The sequence below is a fragment of the Plectropomus leopardus genome, chromosome 20 (assembly GCF_026936395.1).
Source record: "Plectropomus leopardus strain MGB_pleo_1.0 chromosome 20, ASM2693639v1, whole genome shotgun sequence".
In the NCBI taxonomy this organism is placed as follows: domain Eukaryota; kingdom Metazoa; phylum Chordata; class Actinopteri; order Perciformes; family Serranidae; genus Plectropomus; species Plectropomus leopardus.
In genome coordinates, this window is record NC_142195.1 from 2181353 (window position 1) to 2208790 (window position 27438).

General features: G+C 41.0%; 1 protein-coding gene across 10 annotated transcripts in view; it reads left to right on the plus strand.

Annotated features, from left to right (window-relative positions):
* sptan1 (spectrin alpha, non-erythrocytic 1) overlaps positions 1-27156 on the plus strand; it is a 47771-nt gene extending 20615 nt beyond the window's left edge. For 2 of the 10 annotated variants that reach the window (XM_042509100.2, XM_042509099.2), the window contains exons 15-57: positions 274-455; positions 561-804; positions 959-1081; positions 1201-1418; positions 1633-1725; positions 1824-1958; positions 2769-2917; positions 3190-3246; positions 5095-5293; positions 5780-5884; positions 5977-6009; positions 6118-6153; positions 6734-6781; positions 8222-8313; positions 9256-9400; positions 9502-9683; positions 9822-9921; positions 10023-10220; positions 10323-10469; positions 10564-10667; positions 12148-12310; positions 12662-12676; positions 13605-13736; positions 14723-14860; positions 14961-15065; positions 15925-16133; positions 16638-16758; positions 17537-17658; positions 17768-17900; positions 18014-18112; positions 18245-18404; positions 19861-19937; positions 20026-20235; positions 20392-20688; positions 20828-20940; positions 21537-21554; positions 21816-21878; positions 24148-24202; positions 24850-25046; positions 25173-25226; positions 26227-26373; positions 26476-26623; positions 26704-27156. In XM_042509100.2, coding sequence (XP_042365034.1) covers positions 274-455; positions 561-804; positions 959-1081; positions 1201-1418; positions 1633-1725; positions 1824-1958; positions 2769-2917; positions 3190-3246; positions 5095-5293; positions 5780-5884; positions 5977-6009; positions 6118-6153; positions 6734-6781; positions 8222-8313; positions 9256-9400; positions 9502-9683; positions 9822-9921; positions 10023-10220; positions 10323-10469; positions 10564-10667; positions 12148-12310; positions 12662-12676; positions 13605-13736; positions 14723-14860; positions 14961-15065; positions 15925-16133; positions 16638-16758; positions 17537-17658; positions 17768-17900; positions 18014-18112; positions 18245-18404; positions 19861-19937; positions 20026-20235; positions 20392-20688; positions 20828-20940; positions 21537-21554; positions 21816-21878; positions 24148-24202; positions 24850-25046; positions 25173-25226; positions 26227-26373; positions 26476-26623; positions 26704-26829 — 5492 coding nt within the window. In that variant the 3' untranslated portion in view covers positions 26830-27156. The remainder of the gene's footprint in view (positions 1-273; positions 456-560; positions 805-958; positions 1082-1200; positions 1419-1632; positions 1726-1823; positions 1959-2768; positions 2918-3189; positions 3247-5094; positions 5294-5779; positions 5885-5976; positions 6010-6117; positions 6154-6733; positions 6782-8221; positions 8314-9255; positions 9401-9501; positions 9684-9821; positions 9922-10022; positions 10221-10322; positions 10470-10563; positions 10668-12147; positions 12311-12661; positions 12677-13604; positions 13737-14722; positions 14861-14960; positions 15066-15924; positions 16134-16637; positions 16759-17536; positions 17659-17767; positions 17901-18013; positions 18113-18244; positions 18405-19860; positions 19938-20025; positions 20236-20391; positions 20689-20827; positions 20941-21536; positions 21555-21815; positions 21879-24147; positions 24203-24849; positions 25047-25172; positions 25227-26226; positions 26374-26475; positions 26624-26703) is intronic. The other 8 variants (XM_088070565.1, XM_088070562.1, XM_088070563.1 and 5 more) reach the window with 8 other exon arrangements.
* Positions 27157-27438: the final 282 nt, after the last annotated feature.

A 27438-nucleotide genomic window follows, 5' to 3' on the forward strand; every position in this document is an offset into this window, starting at 1 on the left:
AGTCTTGAATGGCTGTCTGCACAAGGCACAACAAAGGCATCAAAAACAGACTAGAGATAAGTCAGAATCTTGGTCGGAGTGGAACCAGGGACATATAAAATTGTATCACCTGCATAAAATCTCACTATAGTACTGATTTGGAAGAATAATGTTATTTTTGTATAATGTAAAAAGCAATGGACCAAGTATAGACCCCTGCAGCAACCCTTTAGTGATGAGAACAGTCTGAGCTGAATTTTGATTGTAAATTTCATTTCTGCCTTTTTACTTTAGGCATCAAGCTGCGTGAGGCCAACCAGCAGCAGCAGTTCAACAGGAACGTAGAGGACATTGAGCTGTGGCTCTATGAGGTTGAGGGCCACCTGGCTTCAGACGACTATGGAAAAGACCTGACCAGTGTCCAGAACCTGCAGAAGAAACATGCACTGCTGGAGGCTGATGTAGCCGCTCACCAGGTACCGAATGATAGACTAACATCATGAAGGACCTCTGATACTATTTGAAGCTCTTTTTTTGTACACAATACTTGAATAGTTAATATGTGAATTAATCTCTCTCAGGATCGCATTGATGGCATAACAATCCAGGCTCGCCAGTTCCAAGAGGCTGGACACTTTGATGCTGACAACATCCGCAAAAAACAGGAGGCTTTGGTTGTGCGCTATGAAGCTCTGCGCGAGCCCATGGCTGCACGCAAACAGAAACTGTCAGACTCTCTCAGGCTCCAGCAGCTGTTCAGAGATGTGGAGGATGAGGAGACCTGGATCCGTGAGAAAGAGCCCATTGCTGCCTCGACTAACAGAGGTAAAACTGCTTGGCTGTATTTGCTTGTGATATAAAAGATGATGGTCAAAAATGTAGTGTCCTTCAGATGGTCAGTTTACATGGACAAGCACCCTCAGATATTTCTGATGAATGATGAAGTTCTGAAGAAAGTCTCTCTTGGTGTTTTCCTCAGGCAAAGACCTGATTGGTGTCCAGAACTTGCTGAAGAAGCACCAGGCCCTGCAGGCCGAGATCACCGGTCATGAGCCTCGCATCAAGGCTGTCACCCAGAAAGGAGAGGCCATGGTGGAGGAAGGTCTGTATTTAAAGCCAAGTGTTGTTTGGTGTCTCCTATGAAGTGCTTGTAACCCTTTAAGCAATGGAAATATTGTCCCAGTTTTCAAAATGCTGATCATTCAAGTGTGCGCTTCTCAGGCCACTTTGCTGGAGAGGATGTGAAAGCTAAGCTGACTGAGCTGCATGGACGCTGGGACACCCTGAAGGCTAAAGCATCCCAGAGGAGACAGGATCTGGAGGACTCTCTGCAAGCCCAGCAGTACTTTGCTGATGCCAACGAGGCTGAGTCTTGGATGAGGGAGAAAGAGCCCATCGTGGGGAGCACAGACTACGGCAAAGACGAGGACTCTGCTGAGGTATATGAGCAGAGGATTTTAACAAAATATCAGTAATTCAAATGTTAGTTTTTTTAAACTTCTTTCTATTTAAGTATAAAGTTTGTCATTCGTTAATCTCTCAGTGTTTCCACCTTAAGATCTGTCTTTGATCATGTTACATGTGTTGCAGAAGCCTTAAGTTTATATCCCTTTGTGACAAATGCAGTTTTACTGAATAGTTTGTCCTCCACAGGCTCTGCTGAAGAAGCATGAGGCCCTGATGTCTGACCTGAGTGCCTATGGCAGCAGCATCCAAGGCCTGAAGGAACAGGCCCAGTCCTGCAGGGTAAAAGTCGATTCCATTCTCAGCTGTTTGGGAATTGTAAAATAATCCATTTGTCTTCAGTTTAAACAGAGATTACATTGTTTGTTGTAATCCAACAGCAACAAGTGGCACCAACTGATGATGAGACCGGGAAAGAGCTGGTACTGGCCTTGTACGACTACCAAGAGAAGAGTCCTCGTGAAGTTACCATGAAGAAGGGGGACATCCTCACACTGCTCAACAGCACTAACAAGGTACAGATAACAGTGGCTCAGCGTGACTGTACCATGAACTGAACATCAGGCTCCAACTAACCACTTTAAATGAAAACTGAACCAGCAGTAATCTGCATGTTACTTGTAATAATGCAGTGATTAGGTTGTTTAGTGTTTGGGTACATTAACATTAGGGATGCAAATCTTAAGTGATTTATTTATTTATTTGTTTGTACCTGTAATGATCAGTAAACTATTAATAATCAATTGTCAATCTTCACCATAAAGCCATTCAAGGGATTAAAGATAATAACTGTGCAACTACTGATTCCGAGTTATCTCAGTCAAATCAGATATGGCTGTGCAATTGAATATTTTTTTTCAATACTTTGAACGGGGCACAGCAGGACGTTCAGTGTGACAGCAGCATTCATGTCATGTACTAAACAAGCTAAAGGTGCTAACAACAGATCGCAAATGTGCAATAACTTTCCGCCAACACTAGATATCAAACCAAAGTCAGAGACTGTATTTTATGAAGTTACATGTTGCTCTATTTCCGCCAGAGATGCGCATGGCTCATGCAGCCAAACAGCCGGTGTGTCACAGTTGTTAGAAGCCAATTATCGTTTTTTTCTTTGGGGGGAAGGGCTTGGTCGGGCTCAGGAAAGTATTTTCTGTGATGATGTCGGGCCGGGTTCAGGCTCAAACTCACACAGGTCAGATCAGTGCGGGTTGTTATTTTTCCGTCCTGTTGAGAAGTCTAATGAAAATGGAGCAAACATTTGCAATAAGATGCTGTATATTATAAATGATTTCATCAATATCAACATGTCCTCCCTGCTGCAGGATTGGTGGAAAGTGGAGGTGAACGATCGTCAGGGATTTGTTCCTGCTGCCTATGTGAAGAAGCTGGACCCCACCCAGTCCTCCTCCAGGGAGAACCTGCTGGATGAGCATGGCAGTATCGCACTGCGCCAGGACCAGATTGAGAATCAGTAAGAAACTCGCACCTTAACTCTTAAATCCTGCAGTGGAATGTACTGAACTAACTCTTTTCTCCTCTCCTACTGGATGTGTCAACTATTCCGTCTTTTCTCTGCTGTGGAACCTTTCTTTACTTTCATCAAATCATAATTTCTGCTCAGTTCTTTAACACTAATGACCTTTCCCCTGGCATCTTTCTCTTGTCTCCTCTGCTGTCCTCTCGCTGTATTTAACACCTTAATCTTGTCTTGCTGTGCGTTCGCCTTGCCTTGCCGCTGAGCAGGCTTGTCACCAAGGAGGCCTGCAGCGTGTCTGTGCGCATGAAGCAGGTGGAAGAGCTGTGAGTAGGAACCAGCGTCCCTCTGCGTGTTCTTGTGATCGTGATAAATATCAGCGCAGTTTTTACATCCCTCCCAACCCCCAAAAGCCCCTCATGTTGTGACACTGAGTCTTCCTCATGCTCATCTTCTATTCAGTAGAGGGATAGAAGACTGATTCACACCTTCCTCTTCCCTCTCATCCCAGGCTTGTCTTTGGATGTTGAGTTCTGATTTCTGTCATGTCATAAGCTGTTCTGTTCCTCACATTTTGGGCTTTGATTCATTATTGGAAAGGTTACCTCACTGTCCAACGCTCAGAGTGATCACATTACAAAACGGAGCGAAGAAAATAAATGATAGGATAAAATAAAAGGAAGGAACCCATAAAAAAGCAAGATGCCAGGTCAACAAAAAAAACTGAATTAAAAAAAAACCTCAGGTCTTTATAAGTCTAAACTTTACTTCAACTACTTGCAGATGTTATTGGTTGCAGTTTTCCTGCAGATCCTTAAAAAGTCTTAAATAACATTGAATTCATTCATCTGAAAAAAACCTGCCTTATTGGTGTCAAATGTCTTAAATCAACTTTCAAGACTTGAAGCGGGAAAAACGGGAAGTAAAATTTTAATAACTGGGCTTTTTTTCACGTTGAATTGTAAATTTTCAAAAATTGCTAATATCATTAAAAATTAAAAAAAAATGACTGAATGCCTCTGGCATTGATGTCATATATCAGGATAGCATGACGAACAATGCAGAGGATCCACTGTGTCTGTACCCTGGACAACATTGTGCAAATTCAATGAAAGTTAACTATTTAACCAGGATTTCCCAGCATGGCTGAGTCTTGTACAAGACAATGCATAGGAGACTTTATGTTTTTATGCACAAATTTTTTCGGTCTCTGTGCAGTGGGAATCAAGGCAGTTGAATCCCATGAATGAGAGACACAAAATTGCCAAGAAAACCCATCAACAAACACCAGAACTCTTCTACCCCACAGTCTCTGCCACAAGACAAAAACTGTTGCTTCATGGCTTTTTTTCTTAAATTTTGGTCATTATTCATTTTGTCTTTAAATTATTCTGACCAACAGTTCATAAAAAGCCTTAAATCTAACTTGCCTTAAGCTGAAGGAGCCCGAAGTTAAAACATGTCGCTCATTATTCTGAAATAAAGTAAAGGACAGCTTGGCTTTTTCTTTGGACTGTTTGTCTTTACTTTTTTCAACTTGTAAAAGCTCTGAAGGTTTCCTTTTTCCAGACAAAAGGCAGCTGTGATTATTGTGAAGCAAATGTGATGTAATCAGTCCATTACCTGTTGAGCTCAATCAGACTGATTCCAAGATTGGTATAAACACTCGCCTCACTCATAATAATAATCTTCATAATTCAGCAATCATTATTTTGTTTTTACGATATCTCATTTTGTGTATAACATTTAAGAGACATAATCCCAAATAGGAAGATATCTTTGAATTACTAGTTTTGTTTGAGCAACAATTCAAACAAAATGCCCATTTTACATTTTTTAAATGGATAAAAGGAGCAAATCCTTACATTAGGGAGAAGCTAAACCCAGCAACTGTTCTCCATCTCTGCTTAATGAATGACTGACAACATTTTCAGCCACTTTATTGACTCATTTCAGCGCTGCAGGATCAGTGTTACAATTCAGATTTTAACAATCATGATTTTTTTGCAATGAAATACAGTGATCACTAGAAATAGATACAATATTCTCAAAAGAACTCATTCTTCCAGAAAATGACCAATCATTTTAAATGTTAAAAAATGAGCCATGGTAAGGAGGGATAAGCTTTTGAAGGCACATAACATGATTTAATTTTATGGTTGCCCGTCTTCCAGATATGGCACCCTGTTGGAGCTGGGAGAGAAACGCAAGGACATGCTGGAGAAGAGCTGCAAGAAGTTCATGTTGTTCCGTGAGGCCAACGAGCTGCAGCAGTGGATCAACGAGAAGGAGAGCGCCCTCACTAATGAGGAGGTGGGCTCCGACCTGGAGCAGGTCGAGGTCCTGCAGAAGAAGTTTGACGACTTCCAGAAGGTAATGTCCACGCATGTTTCAAAAGCTTCTCTTCTACAGAATAAAGTTAATTACAAACTGCAGAGACATATATTAACAGATACCAATGTGCAATAAGTTGTAATCCAACTATCGTTTTTAGGTGTTCAAGCCCAAAAGGCTGAAACCTTTGTGTTTTTCCTTTGGCTTCTTTTTTTCTTCTCAAATGTTTTCACAAATTCCTGTGAAATGGTACATCATATAAAATTCCCATCATCCCATCAGCATACACTGTCAGAGCCTCACTGTTATGACATGCCCAGTTTTCAACTATCAAGTCAAAATCCTCCCAACGTTATCTGCGGCCTGCCTCCCCTTTTCATTAGGAAATAAATCACAATACTGACATTTTTAAAAATGCTGTTTCATCTTGAATATAATTACTCTCTTGGTTGCTGAGTGTATTTTTTCAATTGTTTGTATGTCTCATGTCTCACAAAAGTATATTTTGATCTTCGTTTGGTCCAGGACCTGAAGGCCAACGAGTCTCGCCTGAGGGACATCAACAAAGTGGCTTCTGAGCTGGAGTCTGAAGGCCTCATGGCTGAGGAGGCCCCCATGGTTCAGGCTCAGGTGTGTTCTGCAAACTTAGCTTCACATTATGAGCAATCTCCCCTGTTTTACCTGCCACTCAACGGACATCATGTTTTGTTTTTTTCATACAGCAACAAGAGCTGCAGGGTGCTGCTCCTGGCAAGGTTGGATCATTTCTGTACTTTTCACACTTCTCGCTTAACATTTAAAAAACATTTAAAATATCACAACGAGAAAAAAGCCTGGTGTAACGCTTACATTTCATTCAACAGGATGAAGCTGACTCCAAGACTGCCTCTCCATGGAAGGTAAGCTTCATCCAACACTGTTCAGTCTGTCTCCAGAAAATTCATTCAAACATTTATTTGCTTTCAGTATTTTTAGACAAACTGCATCAGCTGCAAAGATTTGACAGCTTGTCAATCTTGATCTGATACTGTAACTGTGCATGACTGTTCAGCATTGGGGTTTGATGTTTGATACCAATGGAATTTGCTGCAAACATGCCCAAAGACATCCTACTGGAATGGGACTCAATGTTACATGTGAATATGATGAGACATTGAGGAGACAACCTGGGAGCCTGGGAACTCCTAAGCCTTTTTTTAATATCCCTTTGATTTAAAAAGATGTCTCAAGATGTCTCAATCATTACAGTAATTTTGTTTGATTCATCATAATTCAGTGTTTGGGGCTGGTTCTGCTCGAGCCATGGTTGCAGTGCGTACTGTGTCCTGATTGGTGTAAAGTGGTGATTGATCTTGGGTGAAGACCAACACAAACCCTGGGAGTTTCCATAACACTCTTGACTGGTGTGGTGTTTTTCTGTTTTTGTCCTCTTCCTCTCCTCCTTTCTTTCTGCCATGTTTTATTCACCTTTGACTATAGAATATACGCATGGCTGTTCAAACAACGGCTAACTTTAATACTATCAAGGTAAGATTAATTAGTCCAACCCGACCGCACCTTGAATCGTTCCTGCCGTAGCTCTCCCGTCCTGCATCGTGATCAGAAAACTAACCCCATCGTCATGGTCTCCTTTTGGTGTCATGTGACCTGTCTCTTCCTGTTCCCTGAAACCTGACGCGAGTGTTCAGTTTTGGTTGGTTTCATCCTGTTTCCCATTGCATTTGTTTGTCCTGTAATCATCCATTTAGTTGACTGTAGTGTGAATGAATGCTGGCATGCTACATGAGTTATGTCCTCAGCATCCTTTCATACATCCTGTTATTGTCCACATATTAAGTAATGTCCCTAACATGCACCCAGTCCTGTGCACTTCAAACCCATTATCTGTGTGCCTGTATTTGTCCATTACTGTTTGTGCCCAACAGACACACTATGCAAATTACCACGCTATAAGTACACATTGTATTTGCATTTTTTTTTTTTTTTATTCATGTTAAATGTTTGATTTGGCATTCCTCACCTTAAATTATTATCTCCAAGTTTATCTGATGACGCAGTTTAAAGCTACAATTGTTAACTTTAAGAAAACAAAAAACCTTTGCTTCATTTTTGTGAAACTGTCACTATATTCTGAAAGACGTACATGATGCCGGGTTCAAACAGCGAAGCATGCTAGTTTTCTCTGCCGGTGGCTTCCTTTTGGTGTTCATGTTAAACCAATCAAACCAATTACACGAGCTGTGAATGAATCTTGCTGGACAACACGCTAAAAACTCTATTATGAACAATATAAAGAATATATTAGATACCATATGAATGATCTGCAGGGTCCACACGGTCATGGAAAACCCAAAAAAGTCAAGGAATTTCAAATTCTAATTTTCCAGGTTTGGAAATTTTGTTGTGTGTAATGAAATTGTTGCAGTTATCTTTTGTGGATAACCTTACATGTAATGCGATATAATCGCAAATTGGTTGGAAACAGTTGAGCCAAAAAGCACAGCTCTCCGGCAGTAACAGAGTCCTTATTCATATTTGATCAGCGCTGACTAGTTTGACAGTTTGACTGCAGTTCACAGCAGTGATCGACATGATTGACAGCTGCTTTAGAGACTCCTCTGCTCTGATTGGTTGTTTTTGTTCACATGCAGTAATGCCATTAGAAGCACTGCAAGGCAATGAAGTAGCTATAAGAGTATTATTTTCCGAACATACTATCTATCTCATGTAGTGCTGTGTAAATATAGTGACATTTTCAGCAAATATGAAAAAAAATATTCAAAAAAGTTGACATCTACAACTTGAATGCTTAATGACTAAATCACTCTCTGTGTCCCTCTTTAATTGAGGGTGTGTTGAGTTATCAAACTGCAAATCATTGCAAAAACAAAGAACCATCCTGCAGAAGTGCTGAGCGAACTCCATAGAGTGTATATTGCTGTCTAATGTTGATTCTTTGATGTATAGGAGCTGAATAATCGCTGGCGGTCCCTGCAGCAGCTGGCTGAAGATAGGAGCAACATGCTGGGCAGTGCCCACGAGGTGCAGCGATTCCACAGGTACCAACTAAAGACTGAAGGACACATGTCGTCCATGCGATAGCTTTTCGGAAGCTCCAGTTTGTTATTGTATGACACTTCCATCTTTGCTAGTTACCCGAGCCATAAAATTGAAATGTAGGTAAGAAGGGTGGAGCTGGGGTGACCTGAGAAAGTGGCAAACAGCCATGACAGTCAAGAACATCCAGTTCAAAACATACATTTTGTACAAAACCTTCTTATCGAACACATTTGAGATTATAACAAAGTTTTTATTACAAAAAGTAAGATTTACACCTCTTCTGGACAAAATTGGATTGGATTTAAGAACAGAAGCACACGTTGAGAAGGTTAATAGAATCAGAAAACTGCATTAGTGATGTCAGTAACAAAGCAACATCTATATTAAGTTTGCAAACATAAGCCATCACACGCTCGTGGTCATACCAGAACAAAAAAGGCTGTAGCAGCAAAAGCCCAGAATGTATTGAAATGAGCAACAGGGTTTTTATTGCTATTGAATTCAACTTTTCATTTGTAAGAAAGAATGTGCAAACTCATCCTTTAAAAAAAATAAAACTTAAACTGCTTAGGTTTAAAAGGTTTATGAAATAATAAACCACTTTTCCTTATGGTCGGCAATTTGGTGGTTGCTGCTTGCATAACTTAAAAAAATCACTACATTAGGATAGCTTTGGTTATACACAGAGTTGTACAAGCTAATTCCTAAAGTTTTGGTTGAATTAAGGACATTTTTACCTTTAACAGAAAACATTCCAATCAAAACCTTTATACTGATCAACAGTTAAAGAAACTTGAAGTGTAAATATATATTTTGTATAATACAGTGTTTCCAAGTGAATAAATGGAATCAGTGAGAAACGGTCAGTCCCTCTCACATGCACCCCCTCCAGACATTTCCCTTCACAACATTTGACGAAAGTCTTGTTTGTGCCTCCTCAGGGATGCCGATGAAACCAAAGAGTGGATTGAGGAAAAGAACCAGGCCCTAAACACTGACAACTATGGTCATGACTTGGCCAGCGTCCAGGCTCTGCAGCGCAAACACGAAGGCTTTGAGAGAGACCTGGCAGCCCTGGGTGATAAGGTCAGATCGTCTTTTTGTCATTTATATGACATTATAGCGGATCCACAGCCAAACCTCTGGCAGAAGAGGCTTTTACTCATTCTTCCTGCTCCCCTGCTCAGGTGAACTCTCTTGGGGAGACAGCGGAGCGTCTGATCCAGTCCCATCCTGAGGCCGTGGATGACATCCAGGAGAAGTGCACTGAGCTGAACACTGCCTGGAGCAGCCTGGTGGGACGGGCTGACCAGCGCAAAGACAAGCTGGGCAACTCGCACGACCTGCAGCGCTTCCTCTCTGACTTCAGGTGAGGAGAGTGCAGCCAATCATATTTGTCAGTTGAGTGAAGAACTGGATTGATAATGATGTTGTTTTTTTTGAGATTTTCCAGTTTTAAGCAGTTATTGTTTGGTATTTTGAGCTATAAGTCTTCATTTGTTCACAGAGATCTGATGTCCTGGATTAATGGCATCCGAGGGCTTGTGTCCTCCGAGGAGCTGGCCAAAGATGTGACCGGAGCTGAGGCCCTTCTGGAAAGACACCAGGTATTGAACTCCTCCATTTTAATGCACAAAATTGCATCGTCAGCGCAGGGTTTTAGCCAGCTAACACTGCTCATCCATCTTTTTTCTTTTCCATTTTCTAGGAGCACCGCACAGAGATTGATGCTCGTGCCGGTACATTCCAGGCCTTTGAACAGTTTGGTCAGCAGCTGCTGGTTAGAGGCCACTATGCTAGTCCCGAGATTCAGCAGAAACTGGAGGCCCTGGATCGTGAGCGTGCCGACCTTGAGAAGGCCTGGGTGCAGCGTCGCATGATGTTGGACCAGTGCCTCGAGCTTCAGGTATCGAGTTGTTGAGACATTATCGGTTAGAAACTGTTATGACGTCTCTGATGGTTGTCTTTCTCCCTCCACTGACTAAATGTTGTCCTTGTCCCCCTGCAGCTCTTCAACAGGGACTGTGAGCAGGCTGAGAACTGGATGGCAGCTCGTGAAGCCTTCCTCGCTAGTGACGACAAGGGTGACTCCCTGGACAGCGTGGAGGCCCTCATCAAGAAACATGAAGACTTTGACAAGGCCATTAATGTGCAGGTCAGTGAGAGGTTTTGCAGCTTAGTGCAATCTTTTAAAATTATTGGGTATGTAGTGGTGTTCTTATATGATTAAATGTTATTCGGCTGCACAGGAGGAGAAGATTGCTGCCCTGCAGTCCTTTGCTGACCAGCTTATTGGAGCTGACCATTACGCCAAACCTGAGATCTTCAGTCGTTGTAATGAAGTCCTTGACAGGTAGGAAACATTCAGTATCATTACACACAACTCCCATTCTGTTTGTTTTCAGCAACTGTCTTTCAGTTCCAAACTGGATTGAGTGTCATCATTAGATTTTTTTCAGATGATGCTCAGGAGATGCTCAACTTGCTTTAGCAAAATGACTGGAGGTCAGGGGCCAGTCACAGCAGCCTTAGACATGTTTCTAGGATTTTATGCCATTTCTAGGATTTTAGGACATTTTTAGGATCTTACGATCTTTTTAGGATTTATGGATGTTTCTAGTATTTCAGGACATCTCTCGGATTTTAGGACATATCTCAGATTTTAGTACTTTTACAGGATTTTAGCATGTGTTGAGGATTTTAGGACTTTTCTCAAACTGTAGGAAATTTCTAGGATTTTAGGAAATTTCTAGGATTTAAGGACATCCACCAGGATCATCCACCAGCAGTTTTTGATGAACAAGCTCTACTTTGATGCTGGTTTATGCACTCTGGCACCTTATGTATACATTAAGTATAAAACACAATTCCCAGTGTAAATCACTTCATTTTTATTGTGAATTAGAAAGTGGCTGAGGGGCCACCAGGCACTCTATGGGGGGCCAGATTTGGCCAACGGGCCATAAGTTGAGTCCTAGATATTGTCCTATTGTCCTAGATATTTAGTGAAAGTGATCTCAATCTCACAGATGTCTTTTCCATATTACAGTAATACAGAATCATCAGCATACATCAGACATTTTCTTCTCACAGCAGCTGGCATATCATTTATAAGGAATTAAAGAGGCCCTAATGTGGAGCCTCGGAGAACCCCACATTTCACATCCTTTGGTTTTGACACACATGGCACACTGTTCCTTGTCTGATAAGATTTTTCAGCAATATAATCAAACCTTTACACCATAACCTTGACAACAGTAAAGATTTGTCCACTGTGTCAAAAGCTTTCCAAAACTTAAGTAAAACCTTGAAAAAATGTCATTTTATATAACCAGCTTAAATTGTAAAACAATGACCATTGCCAATACAATGCTGCTGTAAGACAGATAGAAACGCGTACATCAAATGGTTCTTCTTCTTCTGACTAAACGCCAATTTTTCAAAAACCTTAGATATAATTGTTAACATTGGCACTGGCCTTTAACTACCTACATCTGACTAGACATTCTTCTCAAACAGTGGAGTAACCTTTCATCTCACTTTGAACTCTACCCTGATTCATGGACAGATTGTCAGTATGAGTGAAAATACTAGAAACCACACTGGCACTACTCCTTGCAAAACTAAGTGGGACTAGATCCAAGCCAGTTGCTTTGTTAATAATGAGGACATTCCTTTGCAGTTTCCACTCTAACAGGACCTGTCTTAAAGACATCAGAAGCTTTTTTTATATAGTAGGGACTAACATAGTCATTGGGTAATAAAAAAAAGTTTAAATTGCAAATGCTTGTGTTTGAGCTCACTCTTAAACTTAAATTTCTGATGTTTGAAAGGTGGCGCCGGCTGAAGGCCCAGATGATCGAAAAGCGTTCCAAGCTGGGTGAATCCCAAACCTTGCAGCAGTTCAGCAGGGATGTGGACGAGATTGAGGCTTGGATCAGCGAGAAACTGCAAACAGCAACTGATGAGTCCTACAAGGACCCCACCAACATCCAGGTACAGATATAGCTTCTACAAGCACAGGGCCAACACACAAAAGTTCAGAGCAGTGCAGCTAGTCTGAAGGGAGTTCAAGGAATCCCTTCAGAATTGTCTGTGTAAATTCCACACATGAATTTAGTGAAAAGAAAAGAAAGCACTTGTTTCTTTTTAAAAGAAACCTTAAAATGAGGAAATAGATGGTAAATGATTGGCAGGGAATTCAGCCATGTGTCCTCAGCTAAATTAAAATTGCTAATCTGTTTTGTCTTGTTTTATTGACGATACTCTTAACATTGTGAAATCCCTCACTGTGTCCTGTCTGAAGTGAGACTGAATATTTCTCCCACTGTCTTATTTTTTTCATAGCTGTCCAAGCTGCTGGTAAGTTTGAGTAGTGTGTCAGCAGACTAACAGCCGAGCAGGTTGTCCTCCATGTGTCCATGTCTTTGCTGTGTGTGTAGACACGACGTAGAATAAGCACTTCGTCCATCTTGAGTTTGTCCCTCATCAGCACTGTTGAGTGCCGGCTTCTTTTCCACCTGGTTTTAATTCTGTTAATTTAAAAAAAGGCTTAAATGTTGTCATTTTTATATTTTATTCTAGGTTTGTTTTTGTCATCGAAGGCTACTAGTTGTTGGTTGTGGCTTCCATTTTTATTTTTTTAATTCTTGAGGGAGGGTATCTTAAAACTTGCTTCTGATGTTTGATTATCAAATTAGACCTTGTCACTAACAGCACAGCAGGCTGTCAGCATGACACTAATGTCAATTGGACAAATTCTAAGTTTTGAAAAGCAGTTTTGGCCAGCTGAGAAGGTAATGTAAATTTAGAAAGATATAAACATGAAGCGACTTTGAAGTTACTCTTCCCTCAGTAGTTTTTTTTTTTCTTCCAAAGTTAGCTGTTGCAGATGTTTTTCTCTACATTGCCATTTTGTGTTCTTCACTTGTTTGTCTGTGTGGCTGTCGATGTCCGATATATCTGTCATGGTCAACGTCCTGTCTTGAAGTAATTTTTTTAATTCCACCATCTAGATTTTCAGTAACAAATACAATGTTATAAGCATTATGAGGCTGAAAGAAACTAATATTTTATTTGACTTTAATATCAGCCTCATAATGCTTTGGATTTTAGGTTTATTATTCAAACTTACTTTTCATTTCAGCTGTTGTGCAGAATGTAAGTATGAAAGCAGTGTTATAGATGTAAAGTGTGAATCTCAATTTAAGAAGAGGTTTAAATTGGAGCTTGTTCACCCTGTGATTCTCATGCTGTGTCCATGTTTCCTCCTGCCTCTGTGTCCTGTCAGAGTAAGCATCAGAAACATCAGGCGTTTGAGGCCGAGCTGCACGCCAACGCAGACCGAATCCGCGGGGTCATTGATACCGGCAACGCCCTGATCCAGAGAGGAGCCTGTGCCGGCAGCGAGGACGCCGTCAAGGTATATTCATCATGTATAAGTTATATTACAAGTGAAAGCTAAAAAACGGCACATGCAGATGGCAAAACTTATCACACCCGTCACCAAGGATAATATAACACAACATTGTTTATACAACAGTTTCCTTTTATAATGTCCCAGACAAGCCCCTAAATTGTTATGTTCCCCAATCAGGCTCAGGGGATGAGGGAAGCAACAATAAAATGCAACCCAGGGACAAAAGAAAAAAGATGAGCCAAAGATTAAAAGTTGACATTTATCTTACAAACAAACAGAACTTTTTACAAAAAGTCTTCAAAGTGTTATCACAAAATGACTTTCTTTGAAAACAAAGTGATACTGAATCAGCATTTTAGCGACTGAATAACTAATTTAATAATTCAACAAAAAGTTCTCCATCCTCCCTCAAGAAGGGAGTGAAGATCAGCGACCCTGGCACACTGTAACTCACTGGAACAAACTGCAACCAGCACACAGCAACTAAGCTGTCACACTGACCATGACTACTGGCTCTTTAGGCTTTTTAACCACTGCAATCTTGATAAGTGATTAGACGCAGGTCTACTCAACACTCACCACCGTAAGGAGTGTGAGGGCTGAACCTACGGTTAGACACACAAAAAGGAAACAAGGAAGAGGGAAAAATAAAAGAGCACCCCAACCTCTTCACTCATAACACCTTTAGCAACATATGAGATAATAGTTAGTCATTAGTGAGAATTCAGCAGACACTCAGTCACACTTAATAACTGCATCAGCTATTTGGATTCTGTTGATAGTGAATAATTGCATTTTAAATACCAAGATATGCCAGAAAAATCCCAATTGGATATATATTCTTCAAAAGGTTCAGCACAAGATACAGCTTCTCTTAAAAATAAACTAAGTCTGTTAGCACTCCAAAAGTTATGTGTGAGAACATTTTAAACATTTTAAATGAAAAAGTGAAGATCTCTTTGTTCAAACATGACTTGTGTGTTCCTCAGGCTCGCCTCAACGCTCTGGATGAACAGTGGCAATTCCTCGTCAACAAATCTGCAGAAAAGAGCCAGAAACTAAAGGAGGCCAACAAGCAGCAGAATTTCAACACTGGCATCAAGGACTTTGATTTCTGGCTCTCTGAGGTGAGAATCTGCATCAGACACGTGTGTGAAAAATCAGATAGACCAATGAAAACAACATCAACTAAAAATCTGGTGCATTTTATGGTTTGTGTTTTCTCAGGTGGAAGCTCTTCTCGCCTCTGAGGATTATGGCAAAGATCTGGCCTCAGTCAACAACCTGCTGAAGAAACACCAGCTGCTGGAGGCTGATATTTCTGCCCATGAGGTATATTATCACAAACAGTCCTGCCTGTTAGTCAGCTGTACCTCAGTTAGCACACAAGACTTTCTTTCAGAATATTTGCCTTTTTTTAATATTTAATTTTATTTCATTTATTTTCCAAAATATACAAACAACACAATCACAAATTGACTGAATAAAAACACCAATTTACATTACTAGTGACTCAAAAATAAATGAACTGACAATTAAATAAATTTGCATATAATGTTTCACGTTAAAATGTAACTAATAATAACACAGTAGCATACCGCACACCATAATAGCATGGTCTATTATAACACTAGTGTTGTGATAAATAGGGAGACCTTGTAGGCCATTATTCAATCATATGGGAGGGAAGATTCTCTATGTAGTTAATAAAAGGTTGCTATGTTTTATAGAAATAATGGATCTTACTCCTTAGTGAGTAAGTTATCTTCTCTAGAGAAAAACAGCTGTTCACCTCTGAGAGCCACAGTTCAACAGGCAATGGGAGATCTGACTTCCATCTTATTGCAATACATTTTTTGGCGATTGCCAGTAGGATTTCTGTTAGCATGATGGAGTGGCTATGCCTGATATTGGAATGTGAGAGGCTGCCCAGAAGGCATATTTAGGATCCACTGTGAAAGTGACTCCATGGTGTCACATTGTTGACAGAGCATCACAGATCGTCTGCCAAAGGCCTTGTAGTTACTACGACGCCAGGTGGAATGAAGAAAAGTATCCTCAACTAGGCCACATCTAAAACAAAGATGAGAGATTGGAGTTAAACCCATGTTTGGGAGGAGTGAGATAAGTCTGAACTGAATTAAGCATTTTCCATTATTGAAAGAATCTCTGACTGTCTCCCTCCTCACAGGACCGTCTGAAGGACCTGAACGGCCAGGCTGACAGCCTGATGGCCAGCAATGCCTTCGACACCTCACAGGTGAAGGACAAGCGTGATGCCGTCAACGGCCGCTTCACCAAGATCAAGAGCATGGCTGCCGGCCGTCGGGCCAAACTCAACGAGTCCCACCGCCTGCATCAGTTCTTCAGGGACCTGGATGATGAAGAGTCTTGGATCAAGTAAGGGAGTTTGATCTTGGGATAATTATGTGCAAGGCAGTGAGAGGGAAGGTGGGAAGAGACAAACTGATCCTTTTTTTCACTGCACACGCTGTATTAACGCAAAAGTCTGTCGCTGCCTTACGGAGGAAGTGAGGAGTTATACCACAGGCCTGTGGAGTGTTGGAGTGCCTCACCGGCTGCTGCTCTTTCAAAATCAACATGCACAACAGTTTTTGTAATGGTAGCAAAGTTGTTATTGCCACAGTGAAAACGAAAAACAAAAAAAACACCACATACACAAAAGAAAACAAAAATCTACATCAATCATCCGATCCACCTCCTTAATACACGGTCAGCTGTTAAACAGGAAGGAAATCCAGGCACTCCAAAAATGTGAAAAACGAGGAGGAATTACATAACAAAGCCTTTTTGTTGTAAATCATTAAAAACTTCCATATATGGGACGTCTAGATGCCACCAAAATGTACTTAATATACACATTTCTTTCCCGACTCCACACAGAGAAAAGAAGTTGCTTGTGAGTTCGGAGGACTACGGACGTGATTTGACAGGAGTACAGAATCTGAGGAAGAAACACAAGAGGCTGGAGGCCGAGCTGGGAGCCCACGAGCCGGCCATTCAGGTGAGAGAGTTGTGCCTTTCTTCAGTTAATTTCAATAGATGGTAAATGGACTTTTATATTTCATTTGTACAGAGCTTTTAACCACTTGAAGTGCTTTCACACTACTTGTGTTACGCACTAGTGGCTGTGGCGACCATACAAGGTGCCGCTTGCTGTTCAGTTTTTTTTAAACTCTCAAATGCATGCACAATTTGGGATTCAGTATCTTTCCAAAGGATACTTTAACATGCCAACTGAAGGAGCCGGGGATCATAATTGCAGATTTTTTACTTAGTGGACAACCTGCTCTGAGCAACAGCTGCCGCAGAGTTTGTGTAAATCAGACTGAGCCTTGCTGTTTGCTCTTCAAAGTTGCATTATTCTGATTATTGAATAACTGACTTATACATAAAACTGAACTGGTGTTAGATCTTTGCATTGGCTCCTCATTCTGAATTTCTCTGTATTTTGGGAAATATTATGGAGAGCAGAGATGATAACAATTAATCAGGGATCGATAAATCAGTCGTTAAGGATTGAATTCAACATGTGAAATGTAATCAGTTAATTGATGGCAATGAAATGATGTCAAAATGCATTATGGTGGCTTTGACTGGGAATAAAACAAATTTGGTGTTGTTTGAAATAAGCAGTGTTTCTATGTTTTTTAATAATGATTGATCAGTTATTTATTTTATCAATTAATGGAGTAAAGAAAGTGCTGACAGTCTGCAGCCAGAGTGGAGAATATTGCAGCTTTTGTGCGCAGTGTTTAAATCTTTGTTGTGTGTGCTCCCAGTCGGTGCTGGATACTGGGAGGAAGCTGTCTGATGACAACACCATCGGCCAGGAGGAGATCCAGCAGAGGCTGGCCCAGTTTGTCGACCACTGGAAGGAACTCAAAGACTTATCAGGAGCAAGGTAAGCCTGCTGAGCTACACCCAAGCTGCCAGGCAAGCGCCGCTTTAGACACACACACTCAGGTGGAAATAGGGGTGTAAATGTGAGTAATGTGTGTGTCTGCTCCCAGGGGAAAGAGGCTGGAGGAGTCGCTGGAGTACCAGCAGTTTGTGGCGAACGTGGAAGAGGAAGAAGCTTGGATTAATGAAAAGTTGAATCTAGTGGGAAGCGAGGACTACGGAGATACACTGGCTGCTGTGCAGGTGCCTTTCAGTCACACAACACATCACACGACATAACATGTCAGAAGCGTTTTCAACTGTAACAAGTGATGATAAGTTTTACTGAATGTCAAGGAAACCTTTCTTTTCAACAGGGCTTGTTGAAAAAGCATGAAGCATTTGAGACGGACTTCACTGTGCACAGGGACAGAGTCAATGATGTGTGCACCAATGGAGAGGAGCTCATCAAGAAGGTACTGATTATTTAACATTAAGAAAACCAACTTTTAATAGCAGTACAACATTCATTAATGTTGATTTGTGCGCTACGAATACAGAAACAGGTTTATCGAGATGATGAGATTGAGATTGTGTGTTACCAACAGAACAACCACCACGTAGACAACATCAGTGCCAAGATGTCGGCTCTGCGAGGCAAAGTGTCTGAGCTGGAGAGGGCAGCGGCTCAGAGGAAGGCCAAGCTGGATGAAAACTCCGCCTTCCTGCAGTTCAACTGGAAGGCCGACGTGGTGGAGTCCTGGATCGGTACGAACACAGGAAGACCTCTGGCTTCCTTTTTTTTATTACCATGTGACCACTCGCATACAGTCATTAGACACCTGATGAGATCATCAAGCATCGATAGCAAGTAATAATGGGAAATGTATTGATTATTTTCAGTGTATCGCAGCTGGTTCCACAGAGGATTTTTACATTGACTGTATCGCAAACACTGAGTCTAAATTGTACCAAAATTTGATTGAAACAATTTAAATTTATTTTAACAGTACTTTATGTAACTTTTTTTTTATAACAGTGCTTTACTTAAGAAAAAACAGGAAGGAACCAAGGCACTGGTCTTAAAGAAGAAAATTAAAATGCCTTTATTACATTGGCAGGTTGTAAAAGTAGAATTTTTAGATGCTGAAATGCAAAGTATCCACTGTTTTTTAATCTTGTTCTACTTTTACAACTTGCCAGTGTAATAAAGGCATGTTATCTTTCTCTTTTAAGACCAGTGCCTTGGCTCCTTCTTGTTTTTTCTAATTTGTTCATGCCCTTCACCAAAGAGCACTATCTTTTTTGTACTTTTTTGTACTTTTACTAGTTCCAAGAAGCTATCCTGTTTTTTTTGGCTTTTTATTATTACATTATTTAACTTAATTATAGCAGTACCTTACTTAACTTTGTGTAACAGTTCTTTATTTAACTTTTTTATAAACTAGTACTTTAGTCAACATTATTATAACAGTACTACATTTAACGTTATTATGAGAGCAGTAAATTAACAGTACTTTATGTAACTTTTTTCTAATTGTGCTTTGTGTAACGTGATTATAACAATAAGTGATTTCACCTTATAACAGTACTTTATTTAATTTTAGTATAACTGCTTTATGTAACCTTATTATGTCAGTACTTTATTTAATTTTAGTATGACTGTGCTTTATTTAACTTTAATATAACAGTACTTTAACTTTTTTATAACAGTACTTTATGTAACCATATTATAACAGTACTTTATTATCATAAATATAACAGTGCTTTATTTACCTTCATTATATGAGTACTAAATTTAACTGAATTGTAACAGTAGGTTATTTTGTTTAGCACAAGTTAGGAGAAGGTTTCAGAATATTAAGACAAATATTGTATATCGCGGTCTAAAAATAGCCACATCGCCCAGCCCTAATTATAAGCAAAGATAAGTCTAGTCCGGTAGAGTAAAGCAAAAATCAGCAAAGATGGCCTCTAATATTGACCCTAGTCAGCCTTATGGAGAGAGTTAGGTGCTGAAACAGAAGCTTATGCCGCCACAGGTTTGAAACCATTGTGCATATAAGACAGCAAATAAGCATATTTCCCCAAATGTGAAAATATTCCCACAATAATCGTTTGGGAAGTCTGACCTAAGTGTAACTTTATTGAGTCAGATTTGTCTTTATGGACTTGTGGCTTTATCTCCATCATGTCTGAGCCTGTTGTTGTGGTTTGTGTTTAGGTGAGAAAGAGAACAGCCTGAAGACTGACGACTACGGCAGAGACCTGTCCTCCGTCCAGACTCTGCTCACCAAGCAGGTGCGCCATCTTCCCAAACATTGTTTTGTTTGTCCTCTGTACCTGGTTACTCTTTATGGCAACAGCTTTTGTCTGTGTCTGTCTGCAGGAGACATTTGATGCGGGTCTCCAGGCCTTCCAGCAGGAGGGCATCACCAACATTACAGCTCTTAAGGACCAACTGCTGGCCGCCAAACATGTCCAGTCAAAAGCCATCGAAGCTCGTCACGCTGCCTTGATTAAGCGCTGGAACCAGCTGCTGTCCAACTCAGCCGCTCGCAAGAAGAAGCTTCTGGAGGCTCAAGAGCACTTCAGAAAGGTAAAGAGGCCAGGAGAGCATTTAGACCTCCAAAAATAACCGTGAAATCTCTAAAATTGTCCAAAGATTAAGATACAGCTGCAGTAAAGTATTTTAGTAAACCTAAGGTAACATAAGTGTGTTGGACTTGTTTTAAGTATCATATCTTCTCCACAGGTTGAGGACTTGTTCCTGACGTTCGCCAAGAAGGCGTCCGCCTTCAACAGCTGGTTTGAGAATGCAGAGGAGGATCTGACAGACCCGGTGAGGTGCAACTCTCTGGAGGAGATCCGGGCGCTGCGTGAAGCCCACGAGGCCTTCCGCTCCTCGCTGAGCTCAGCTCAGGCCGACTTCAACCAGCTGGCCGAGCTGGACCAGCAGATCAAGAGCTACCAGGTTGTGTCCAACCCCTACACCTGGTTCACCATGGAGGCTCTGGAGGAGACCTGGAGAAACCTGCAGAAGATCATCAAGGTCTGCACATGGAAGATTAAAAATGCAGTACACGCACACACACACACACACACACACACACACACACGCTTGTTCTTATTTACAGATGGAAGCTTACCTCACTGCTTCTGCTTCTTCATGTCTGTAACTCTGAGTGCAGGAGCGAGAGCTGGAGCTGCAGAAGGAGCAGAGGAGGCAGGAGGAGAACGACAAGCTGCGTCAGGAGTTTGCGCAGCACGCAAACGCTTTCCACCAGTGGCTGCAGGAGACCAGGTACAGGACGTGTTCTTCCTGCTGAGCCTTCATACTGCTGGGCTCGTGTTTTCACAGTGTGACACAGATGTCAGCTCTTGTTTTCATACAGTTAAACATCCACATTCGGGCCAGGTGCTCAGCATGAATGTTTAGCTTTAAAGATGACAGTTGCATGATGTTCTTCAGCTGCACACACAATGTTTATAGGGAAACTGTGCCGACTCCCAGAAGTCCTAGCTCATCAAACACTGTTCATCTGCACACAGTTGAAAATCAGCAACGTTTCCCTTTAACTCACCGTTGTTGTCTCACTACGTTATATACTCTCTGCGGTGTCCGTCTCTCTGTTAAATCACTAAATAAGTTCAGCACAAAGCATGCTTTCTCACTGGTGAACTGTTTGGTTTCTTGCACGAACGTCACATTAGAACATGTCTCTATTTAAAGGCAAGTCATCAAACACCTTCATCACTGTCCACACTGGTGTGTAATGTTTGCAGAGGTGTTTGCAGTGAGCGCTGTGTCATTGGTTCATGTTAACGTGTATCTCTCTCTCTCCCCTCCCTCCTCTTCACTGCTTCCTCGCTGGTGCTTGGGACTGCTTTGCTAATCAGGACGTATCTTCTGGATGGGTTAATATCACTTTTCCTTTTTGATTATTTGTGTGTGCTTTGTGTTTGATTCAGTGTGCGTGTGTGTGTGTGTGTGTGTGTGAACACTGTAGGATGTGATGATCTCAAAGGTGTCTTGTAGGGCCAGTCTACAGCCATGTACTCCCCGTATTCCTCCTTGGTTGAGTTTTTTTCTGGAATATTCCCTGTGTTTTTGGCTTCATTCTCTTCTCTGATGTTTAATCTCTGCCCCTCCCTCCCTCCCTCCCTCTCTCTGAATAGCATAGCCTATCGACGGGTTATCTGTGTCTATCAGTACCAAGTTGCTGATGATCTTTCTGGAAGGTCAACCTCTTTCGAGCCTTGCTTTTTTTCTTTTTGCTTCCTCTGACCCACGCAGGGCCTCAGGGCTGTGTGACCTCATGCACCTCAGTCTAAACACGTCAGGCTCTGGTGTGCTCAGTACCCCCCCGCTGCACTAACATTCACCCAGACCTCAGACTCAGAGCGCCAGGCTGCAGTCAGCACTGCTCCATACCAGCGGACACACCGTGTTTACTTTGTGTACTTCAGGGATGGAAACTGGAAATGGAAACATGTATGCACAGTGGCCCTCATTTATCAATCTAACATGAAAACCAGCGCACATCCAAGCGTTGAAATCATCTCACAATAAGGTGCATGCATGATTCATGAAATGTTTTTATCTCTGCGTTGGAATGAGCGGCTGTTGATAAATGTAAATCATCCTTTACGCATCCTGCTCCAAAATATTCTGGGTTCAGATGCCTCGCCCAGAGAATTTACGACATGTAGAGGCGTTATATGACCAAAAGGAGAAACTCCTCTGGCCTTGAACTGGAAACACAGATGTCCCAGCTCCAATTTAACCGTCTGCTTCTGTTTGTCAGCCTGAAAATTGTCATCAAAGGAAGTCAAAATAATGCAGTATGGAAAAAAATCAGTGTCTTGGTCCACAGCATTACAGTGGGACAATATTTTATTTAAAGAGCTATGATATGCACCAACCTACAGCCTGCAAATATTATTATTATTTGCATATATATTATCTTATATATGGTGCATTTTACGTGCTTTTCATTCTTATTTGTTTTTTATATTTTTTGCTGTGTTCATGCATATGGCATACATTTTCACAAGATTGTGTTTGGGTTTTGTTGTGCATTTTCCGGCTTAGCTCCGACAATAAGACAAAAACACACTGTGGAATCTAAATTGTTACATTAACATTGATAAGTGCAAAAAAAAAGCATCATTGAAACCCATTCAAACTGTAGATTTTGATTGCACAGCTAGCAAAGCATAAAATATGTATTATTTGTGGGGGTCACTCTGGCGAGAGCTAAAAAATGTAGATATTAAATTATATAAAATATATTAAATAAAAGGTAAAATAATGAAAAAATTAAAAATACATACCATCAGTTAAGAAAAGGCCAAATGATAAAAGAGGTCACTGAGCATACGCATCCATCTGGCTGCTATACATTTTTTAGTGATTAATATGAGGCTGTAAATACTTCAATGCCAGTCAGAATATGGTCTAATAACAATTCTCCAACTGGCCAGATGTCCTGCTGCACCTGTCAGTCCACCCTGACCTTAACCTGCTCGCACGAGCTGAGACCTGACGTGAGATTTAATCACAGCCTCCGCTCACGTCCATATCAATAAATGCCGAGCTCTGCGTGGAAATAACCGCACGCCCAGTATTAGGGCTGGGCAATGTAAAGATATCATATTGTATCTACATATGAGACTATATATCATCTTAGATATTTGGATATTGTTATTGCATCACAGTTAAGTGATGTACTTTTCTTCACTTATCAGACAGTTCTACTTGTTTTAATACTTGTCTTTACCGAAACAAGTCATTATATCTAGTACTAATACTAATGTAGTACTAATGATTATTCATCAAAATGGTATTGTGTTGATATTTTTTCAAAGTACCAATAATCATTCTTGCAATATTGTCATACTAAAGAATGTAATGTTCGATTCTGTCTCACAGTTACAGCATTAATGACGTGCTTTTGAAGAGATTTTAAAAATATCGAGATATAAATCATGTATCGAGATACAGCCTAAAAATATCGCAATATAATTTTCAGCCCACATGGCCCAGCCCTACCCAGTATTGTGTCGTACGCTCTTTTTGTAAATGAGGGCCACTGCAAACAACATAAAAGCAACTTTTAGTGGACTCTGGTCCCATTGGCACCTTGTGGTCCAGCATGTGTGCAGTGACTTCATCATCTGTAACAGAACACTGACTTTCATGTTCATGAATCACTAATGACGTGCAGCAGTTTCCAGTCCTGTGTGCAGGAGCCCTAACCTGCATGGTTTGGCTCAGCAGCAGATCTGTGGCATGAATGCAGCTCCACTCTGTGGCTGTAGAAACAGTAGAACAGCTCCACTGTCAAATATTAATGTCAAATTATACACCCCAGAACCACTTTAATGTTCAATGCTGAATGTGAGATGACTGTGTGTAGTAGAGAGTAACAGTGTGTGTCAGAGTGAGTGCAGTGGCTTCATCACACTCAGCTGCTTCCTGTCTAACTTCTCTCTCTGTTGGCGTCAGGTCTTGTATGGTGGAAGAATCCGGTACCCTGGAGTCCCAGCTGGAGGCCACCAAGGTAAATATCACTCACTGTTACATGATGACACTCGAGGGGTAAGGAGCTCCTGGACCTTATCTTTTTTTCCAATTTGCTGTACATTTTCTTTGAGTAAGCCGCTAACTGCTGGCTGCTTTTTCATGTTGTAAAAACATCACACCCATCCTGTCCATTTTCCCGTCCTGCCAGCTATTACACATGCGTTGATTCAACGCTGTTATGACCTCCACTGTCGGCTTAAAGCAAAACAACTCTGTCCCCCATTCTGCAGTCGTACCTTTTCTACAGAACAGTGAGGCAGCGAAACAACTCAGTATTCCTTCCCTGAACAGGCAGCACAAAAGGGCCTCTGATTCATTATTCACAGGAAATAATCTGCTCAAAATTCATCCAAATCACTTATTTAAACCCAACTTCCTGCAGTTATTGCATTCAGTATTTGGGTCAAGTGTAGTTTTTTAGTTCTGAATTGTTGTTGTTATGCATTAAATATAATATGATATTTCTATAAAATATGTCATTTGGTCAGAGGTCATTGCTTAACTCAATGATTTAAAAAAAGGGAAAACGTTTAAATCACTGAGGTGGCAGGTTTTGTTAATGAATGGTGTGTGTGTGTGTGTGTGTGTGTGTGTGTGTGTGTGTGTGTGTGTGTGTGTATGTAGCGTAAGCACCAGGAGATCCGGGCCATGCGCAGCCAGCTGAAGAAGATCGAGGACTTGGGTGCAGCTATGGAGGAAGCGTTGATCCTGGACAACAAGTACACAGAGCACAGCACAGTGGGCCTGGCCCAGCAGTGGGACCAACTGGACCAACTGGGAATGAGGATGCAGCACAACCTGGAGCAACAGATACAGGCCAGGTACACACACCAACACATTCCAACAGTTACACAGTAACAGTTAGTTACACCTTTAGTTTAGTGTTGCCAAATGTCAGCAAAGCGCTGCAGCAGCTTTGAGCTCACGTTCCTGCGTTTCTCCCTCAGGAACACCACCGGAGTGACAGAGGAGGCTCTGAAGGAGTTCAGCATGATGTTCAAGTAAGTGGCTTTTACCTGACTTCATCCTGGCACATTTCTTCATCCAGGGTTTATGAAAAACCTGGAAAAGTCAGGGAATTTGCAGATAGAAATTTCCAAAACTAAATATACCCCAAAAGTGGTGGAACGATTTGTTGCACAAACCTGTATAACACATAGTATTGTATGTCGTCACATGACCAGGACCATCATAAATGTGAAAATATGGTGATGATTGGGCTACAATAAATGCTGTCTTTTTTGTTGTGCTGTGGGTTTAGAAGGCATGTTTTCATTAAAACTCTGTGGTAAAAATAATTTAAAAATATAACCATTTAAAGTCGTATGACCCTAAGCCTAAACCAAAATTTAAAAAAAATAACATTGCTGTGACAAATTATGTAATTTTGGGGATTAACGAAGAAAACGTGCAGCTTTGGAAGGCAAACGTCAAAGGCAAATATTTTCCTTTTAAAGAAAAAAAATGTTGACGAAATGTTTTCCTCAAAAATCGCCAGAAATTAGCAAAGAAAAGTTTCTTTAAAAAATACACCCATTTAAAGTTGTATGCCCCTACCCTAAGCCAAAATAAACCATACATTTCTAGCTGTGATAAATAATGTAATTTTGGGGGGGGGGGGACATGCAAGATTGGAAGGATGTTTAAAAGAAAAAGAAAACTGCCAAAATGTTTTCTTCAAAAATCACCCACATTTTTAAAAATGTTTTGTTTACTGTCCTGCTTACTGATGACATATTAATTGAATGAACAAAAAACCAAAGTTATATTCATATATTCAGTCCTAAATCTGTTCTGAATTCTTCTTCTTTTTTTAAATATATTTCTAACTTAAAAAGCTATTATATAGTAATGACAACAAACAGATGAGTATCGCCGGCGTCTCAGAGAATGTATGGTCTTTAAAATTTGGCTCAAAGTCATGGAAATGTATTGTTAAAAAAAAGTGTATGAACCTGCTCTGATCAAATCAAATCCTGGTCTACACTTGTTTCTTTGCAGGCACTTCGACAAGGAGAAGTCTGGCCGTCTGAACCACCAGGAGTTCAAGTCATGTCTGCGTTCGCTAGGCTACGACCTGCCCATGGTGGAAGAGGGTGAACCTGATCCTGAGTTTGAGTCCATACTGGACACTGTGGATCCCAACAGGTCTGTCAGGAAATGACATTGAACGTTAACTTCAGAATGACTGTTTGTTATTTAACACACGGTTGTATTTTTTTTTTAACTGTGTGGAATGTGTGTGTGCAGGGATGGCAACGTGTCATTGCAGGAGTACATGGCGTTCATGATCAGCCGCGAGACAGAGAACGTCAAGTCTAGTGAGGAGATAGAGAGCGCCTTCCGAGCTCTCAGCACCGAGAACAAACCCTACGTCACTAAAGAGGAGCTCTACCAGGTGAGACGTGTTTCACTCTGTGGGTTCAGTGGGAGTGTCGGGTTCGTGTGGAGGTCTAACTGTCCCCTTCTGTCCTTCAGAACCTGACCAAGGAGCAGGCCGACTACTGCCTCTCACACATGAAGCCCTATCTTGACAGCAAGGGCCGCGAGCTGCCGTCAGCTTTCGACTTTGTGGAATTCACCCGCTCGCTCTTCGTCAACTGATCCCCCCCGCCCGCCAGGGACCAATCGGGACGCGTTTTTCCCCACACACACTTTGACACGAACACACGGCTGAAACTGCATGATTGTGGCACTAGGAATACTCACTAATAACAACTATCTGTACTCTCTATTTATCTCGCTCTACCCTTAACTCTTTGTGCTTCTCATGATAGCATAGTGGATCTGTCTACATTTGAATGTGATTGTTTTAGCTGTTTTAGCTTGTGCTTTCAATGAATTAAAGAACTAAATATTAACAATAATGTTGTTAACAACACCTTAACAACTGAGTGTGCTTTAATAAACGCTACTGGTTAGAACTGGAAACCTCGACTCTTGGTTTTATTTCACCTCTATTCTTCTATTATTTTATGTTGGTGTTTGAGCTTTTTTTCTTCACAGTTGAGGGAGTATAATTATACACAACATGGCTCAAGGCTGTCTAAAAAAAACAACACTGAGGAAGAAAGTAACATTGGTCACTCACTTCAGGCCACAAAAGTAAAAAATAATAGTATAATAGAATAATTAAAGATAATAGCAGGGTTGCATTTACTCTATAATTGTGCAAATTGAAATTGCTAATATAAAATGCGTCTAATGGATATA